Consider the following 6,845-nt stretch of genomic DNA (forward strand, 5'->3'; position numbering starts at 1 on the left):
AATGTTGTGAACCTGGGAGGCGGAGCTTGCAGTGAGCCGAGATGGCGCCACTGCACTGCAGCCTGGGCGACAGAGCGAGACTCCTTTCAAAAATAAATAAATAAATAATAGTAATTTATACCTAACAATGCTTCCTTTTTTTTTGAGACAGAGTCTCACTCTGTCGTCCAGGCTGGAATGCAGTAGTGTGATCTCTGCTCACTGCAGCCACACTCAAGTGACCCTCCTGCCTCAGCTTCTGGGGGAGCTGGGATTACAGGTATGCACCACCACGCCCAGCTAATTTTTGTAGAGATGGGGTTTGGTCACATTGCCCAGGCTGGTCTTGAACTCCTAGGCTCAAGAGATCCACCTGCCGTGATCTCCCAAATTGTTGGAATTACAGGCATGAGCCAATGCGCCACCCTAAAAATGCTCCTTGAATTACTATTGCGATAGCCCATATCCACGGAGCCTCCAGGGCTAATGCCCCTTGCAAAGCAGATTTCTTGCCTACCATGAAGGCTGTGCAATGCTGCAGCCCCTCGAGTTCCTCCACACGCACAGCCTGGACCCTCCTATCCATGCCCCAGTAGCAAAGTTAGGAGGCCAAGAGGCAAACATGCCCAATGGGTTCAGGTAACCCATCTCTTTCTTATAAAAGTGGGTGTGACGCAGGTGTTCTCCCTTCCACTCGGCAGAACAGAACCAAGCCTGCTAGCTCTTTCCACAAGTGAAGCAGGCAATCGTGGGTTTCAGTGGCTAACCAGGTGCAGCAAGGAGAGGAAATTACATCTTTGAGATACACTGAGTTCCAGAAGAAACAGTGCAATTAGAGGGATTCCAGGCACTGTGCCAGAACCTCAACCACTTACTTTCAGTTCTGTTTCACAACCAGAAGAAAACACTTGCTAATTGTGATCTTTTACCATTTTATTTTACAACACCCAATCATGGAGATCTCGGTTGCGACTTCACATTATCAGCTCCCAGTTACTGAATGCTGAAAGCTGGCTTCAGCAAAACATTGTCCTCAGCAGCTCTGAGTGCACTGTCTTTTGTCCTTATGACAGGATGCAAAGTAGATGCCACTCTCCATGCTTTGCAGATGAGGACCCCCAGGCTCAGAATTTGACTTGAACCCAGGTTGTAAAACTCGCCAAGACTCTGGGCTGCTCCTCATGCTGGCGCCTGCATCCGAGCGTTTCCATCACTGCTCTGTGTTTTCTCTAAAATCCAGTCCATGTACTCAGCGACTTTGGTGTAGACACCAGGTTGCTCCCTGCGGGCACAGCCTTCGCCCCAGCTGGTGATGCCCACCAAACGCCACATTCCATTGTGTTTGCAAGCTAAGGGACCCCCTGAATCTCCCTGAGTCACAGGGGAAAAATAAAATGGTCGAAAGTTATGACAATGGGATTCAAATAAGTGACCACCTCTAAAATTCTGTAGTCCACTACACAGCAACACACACACACACAAACACACACACAACTTTCTTAAAGTTCTCCAAGTATCTCATGTGCCTGCATTTTTTGTATCCCCTCTTCAATTCTGAAATAAATCTAACAAAGAAATCTTGATATCATCATCCCAATGACAAAGAAATCTAATGTTTTTATATTTTAGTGCAATTATGGTATGTATTTTTGTCCCTCTTAAATTAGCACATGCATAGATTGTGACATACATCATGAATAATATAAATATGTGTTGTATATATTCAATTTGTTAAAAGTTGCTTATAAATTTATCAGATCATTTGTCTCTGAATTCTTTTAAAAACTATAATAAATTATGCTATTGGAAAATATATTTTGAAGTGAATTTTCTCAAGCAGCCTATTGTGTTTTTCATAATCTCATGCATTACCTTACAAGCATCTTTTCCCCCTTCTTTATAGCCAGCACAGACCATCCGTTGGGTTATTTTATAATCTTGATATCTTTTCTGGCATTCTTCATTTGTTACCAAAGGAATATTTACCTTTTGTAGAATATCTTGGATTTCACCTGTGAAGTAACCAATATATAACTTCAGAGGGAGGAAACATAATAAATAGTAAATATGGAAATAAGTTTTCAAGTGAATCAGAGCAGTGTAGTTTTTTATAAGGGCCGTATCTTTGAATACAAATAGTAAAAATTAGGAAGGTAGTGTTACACACACACACACACACACACACACACACTGAGAGAGAGAGAGAGAGAGAGACGGAGCCCTGCACTGTCCTCTTATTACCTGTGCGGTGTCGGGACAAGCCCAGCACCCTGGGCTGACCGGAGACCTTGCTTCCGTGTCTTCTGCCATCCCCTCATCTCGGTAACAGTCCCCCAGAAATCCCATTTTATATTTATCACCTACAAAAATCCAAAGCCTGGAAGTTCTCACTTTTCATTTTTTTGTTTCATATATTCCAAATTATAATTGAAAGCCCTATCGTTTCTGAAAAGCCCTCTGAGCTTTCGCGACAGAGGGGTCTTGGGGTCTTTTGTTTTTGAGTAAATGCAAGCGAGCATCTCTCATGGGGAGGACAGTGTTGGGAGCTTTCGTTGCTTAGTGACGATTACTTTTAATTTCTTCTTGTCTCAGATTACCAGTAAAAAATCTAAAAATGTGAATCACTTGAACTAAGGACTGAATCGGGAAAGATGGAGAGAGTTTGGCAAGCTACCTTCTTCTGTAAAGAATGACACAGATATTATTCTCCATAGTGTCTATCAGGAACATAATTTTGGAAAGGGAGACTGGTCTGTTTCCTAAAAAGTTCAAGGACAACTGGAACACTCCAGATACCCACAAGCAGGAATTGCAAACCTAAGGTCCTCAGAAAGAATTCACATGGTTTATAAATTTGTGTAGAAAGAAAGTCTTTGTTTTCACAAACCTCCAGAGGAAGCCTACCACTCCCTTCGATTATGAATGCAGACAACAAACACAGCAGTATCAGTGGCACCTATGACTTTGCCATCAACAGAGATTACAGATATTTTCATATCACTTTTCAGTTGTGGCAGATAAGTGAAAATGCCATTTATGCTCACCACTATTTCAAAAGTATGTTTGGTATTAGAATAACTTGCTATGTAGAGGATTAATAAAGAGGCATATATATTATTGTAGTACTTTTTGAAAGTATTTTGAGAACTGTCTTGCACTTCACTTGTTTTCTTTTGTAATCCTGTGTATTTTATTTAAGCATTTAAAAGCATTGTTAGAGAAGTGGTTCCTAGGCTTCCTCAGATTGCAGGAAGGGTGCCTGGAAGAAGAAGATGAAGAACTGGCCACAGAGAGAGGCGACACGCCTGCCTGTGCTCCTGGCCATTAGCATCAAGGGAGAACATGGTATTGGGAGATGGGAATGCTGCTAACACTGAGGACCAGATGGTCTTGCACAGGCTCGTCAGCCTTAGATGGGGACAATCCTTCATGCGAAGTCAAGCAAATGATCTTTAGAATGAAGTAAGATGCTTAAAATTCTCCCTAAATTTTTTTTTTTCAAGCCAAAGCAAAAATACGTTTTTTAAGAATAACTGAATAAATATTTGGGAATAAATAGGTAGGAAAGATAAAGGGCTTCGATATAATTTCAGAGAGAAGCCGATTAAAACGACCCACTCCATGCATCTCAACATGTAAGACTTACTCTAGAAGCAATATTTAAAGCATCATGCTGTACCTTTTTCCTTCGAGAAGCCCCATCCAGTTACCCAACAGTTGGTATAAACTGTGTTTGTGTCACCTTTGGAAGGTAGGCATATTGGTTTTTGGAATTCTGAAACAAAATTTTTAAATTAGAGTTTGGTCAAATAAAGTTATGGATATAGACTTTAAAAATACATCTTTTTCTTTTTCTGTCTTCTCTTTCTATAGAGTAGCACCAAGAATAACTTTTTTGCTTTCTGCCCAACTTCTAAGGCTGTTGATTCAAGAAAATTTGTCACCACCATTTTTCACATGACCTTTTTGGTGTTACAATTTCCTGAGTTACATTCTTAAAACTCAGAACCTAAATCTACGGTCAAAAGCATTTAGAAGTTCCTGCGTCTTATTCCGTGTATGCTATCCTTAATAGTCATAGCAGGGTGTCTTCACTGTTCCAGACATGAAGTGCTTTAATGTATTGATTATTACAACAAACCCAGGAAGAAATTATCATCCTCATTTTACAGATGAGGAAATTAAGAGGTGCAAAGAGGTAAAGCAACTTGCCCAAGGTCACATAATTGTGTGCAGTGGCACGATCTTGGCTCACTACAGCCTTGACCTCCTGGGCTGACATGATCCTCTTGTCTCAGCCTCCTGACTAGCTTGGACTACAGGTGCACACCACCACACCCAGTTAATTGTTTTTTTTTTTGTAATTTTATGTAGAGACAGGGTCTCACTGTGTTGCCCAGGCTGATCTCAAACTCCTGACCTCAAGCAATCCTCCTACCTGGGCATCCCAAAGTGTGGGGATTACAGGGGTGAGCCACCGTGCCTGGCCACTAATGTTATTGGATACAGTGGGTATTCAGCTCCTGGCAGCAATGAACCTCCAAGGCAACACCTCTGATCACGATGCTCTGGCCTTTCCAGGACTTCTTTCGGCATCAGTCTCTTTCCTACCCAAATTATACCTGGAAATATGTATCTAGTCCCACTGGTCCTCACACATTCTAATATCCCTAAGCCCAAAGCAATGACAGTTCTGCTACTCTTGTCAAAAGAAGCCCGGTGCCTCTCAGATGGCACAGACGTCTCCTCCGTCCATTATTTCCATCACGTGCATGCAGCTGTGCTCCTCCCTGAAAGAACTAATTCACATTTCTTGCTCTTTACGTAGAAGAGATTTCATGGCAAGTCGTGGGATCTTCACTTCCCATGCAACCCTCACCTTTCCCTCAACTCCACCGCTCAGAAAATAACGACAATCTCTCTAGATCTGCCCTCTTGTTCAAACTGATATGAAAATATCATCCAGCACAATTCTGCTATCCGCCTTCTTACATACGCTACATACCAGTGTAATTCAAAGGAGCCTGGAGCTTTATTAAGGCGATATCATGATTTCCTTCTGAGATTCTATAGTTTTGGTGAATAATGATCTCTTTTATTTGTGAGAAAGGTGTTTCTTTTGTAATGTCTGACAGATTCAAAATGCCACTATAAATGCGCCAAACATCCGGTAAGGGAAGCCTAGGAGAGAAAAATAAAACCTGTTTGAAACTGGGAAGGCCTTCCTTCAATATTGTTCCTTTTTCCTATCACTCTCTTTCAAAGAGAACTGGGAAGGAAACACTACATAGGACATATTTTCTCCTACCTAATTCCTCCCACGGGTCATTTTTCACCACCAATAGCGGCAGACGTGAACCTCTGAAGATTCTGTTTAACAAACTGAGAAGTGTACATTTATGTAATTGTATCATAAAATGCGCACCTACTGCAAGTGCAAACACAAAGAATGCTGCTGCCCCATTTTTGAGAGACACTGTAGTGGGAAGAGACTAGCAATTTATCATGGACAAATTAAGCTCATTCACCAAAGCTGCACCTCATTGCTCCATTAAATTCAGAACTATCAAGAAGTCAGACTGATCTTCCAATGCTCTTCTAATTAGGCAGAGTAGGAGGACTTCAGTGTTGTTTAAAATATCTCTATACGGCCGGGCACAGTGGCTCATACCTGTAATCCCAGCACTTCGGGAAGCCGAGGCGGGTGGATCACTTGAGGCCAGGAGTTTAAGGCCAGCCTGACCAACATGGTGAAACCCCATCTCTACTGAAAATACAAAAATTTGTCGGCCAGGCGTAGTGGTGCGTGCCTGTAATCCCAGCTACTCAGGAGGATGAGGCAGGAGACTCGCTTGAACCTGGGAGGCGGAGGCTGCAGTGAGCCGAGATCCTGCCACTGCACTCCAGCCTGGGTGACAGAGTGAGATTCCATCTCAATAAATAAATAAATAAAATATTAAAATAAAGTGTGTGCGTGTGTTTGTGTATGTGTATGTGTGTGTGTATATATATGAAAGTATGAAAATTTAAATTGATTCTTTAAAAGATGAATACATACTAAGTACATCCAAAATTATGATCTAAAGCAAAGCCTTATTCTGTGCAAAGATCTAGAAATCTTTATCATCACCAAGTGGTGCAAGGCATGTGTGCACAATATTCTAGAAAAAATAACAGAGATAGCACACGCAAAGGAGCCTTTTTTTAATGAAATCATCGTACTTTTATGTCTATTATCTCTTATAAACTTACAATACTGAGCCTTCAAGAATGAAAATTCCTGGTCTCAAATTGGAGTGCATTTAGTAAAAAAGACACCTACTGTTTCCCAACTTGGGCCTTTTCTTCCAGGCCAACCACCTTTAAACCACATGCAAGGGCATGTATGGCGGAGCCCCTTCACGGTGACAAGGGAGAGGGGTCTTGCTCCACCCACGTGTACCACCAACTGCTATATTTTGGCGGCTGTATGTTCAATCCTAGTACACAGCATCTAAGCATGAATTTCACTAAAACAAAAATACTTTGTGTTTATTTTTTAGAAAAATCAAGTGTCTTCTAGTATTTCTTTTGCTTTTTCATATGCTTTGTCCATTTCTACACTTCTTATTGAATATAGAAATCATAGTTTACATTTGTTGAGCAGTGTTCATGTTTGACATATAGTACTAAGCATTTTAAATGTGTCAATTAATCCTCCCAATAACCTTACAAATTAGGTACTATTATTATTTATATTTTAGATAAAATAAAGCTCAGAGAGATTTACAAATCTCCTAGGGCCACACCTCTAATAAGCAGCAAAGCTATCACTCAAGCCATGTTTTGTCTAACTCCAAAACCTCAGTGTTTTAAGACTTACCTAA

At 41.2% G+C, this 6,845-nt stretch overlaps 1 protein-coding gene across 1 annotated transcript in view; it reads right to left on the reverse strand.

The window, feature by feature from the left end:
- Positions 1-896: 896 nt before the first annotated feature.
- The window catches only part of KLKB1 (kallikrein B, plasma (Fletcher factor) 1), a 35,128-nt gene continuing 29,179 nt past the window's right edge, over positions 897-6,845 (reverse strand). Inside the window, exons 13-16 of the mRNA XM_011980780.1 lie at positions 4,985-5,160; positions 3,659-3,754; positions 1,852-1,991; positions 897-1,350 (exon numbers count right to left, since the gene is read on the reverse strand). Coding sequence (XP_011836170.1) covers positions 1,159-1,350; positions 1,852-1,991; positions 3,659-3,754; positions 4,985-5,160 — 604 coding nt within the window. The 3' untranslated portion in view covers positions 897-1,158. The remainder of the gene's footprint in view (positions 1,351-1,851; positions 1,992-3,658; positions 3,755-4,984; positions 5,161-6,845) is intronic.

This window comes from Mandrillus leucophaeus, unplaced genomic scaffold (assembly GCF_000951045.1).
Source record: "Mandrillus leucophaeus isolate KB7577 unplaced genomic scaffold, Mleu.le_1.0 Scaffold217, whole genome shotgun sequence".
Classification (NCBI taxonomy): Eukaryota; Metazoa; Chordata; class Mammalia; order Primates; family Cercopithecidae; genus Mandrillus; species Mandrillus leucophaeus.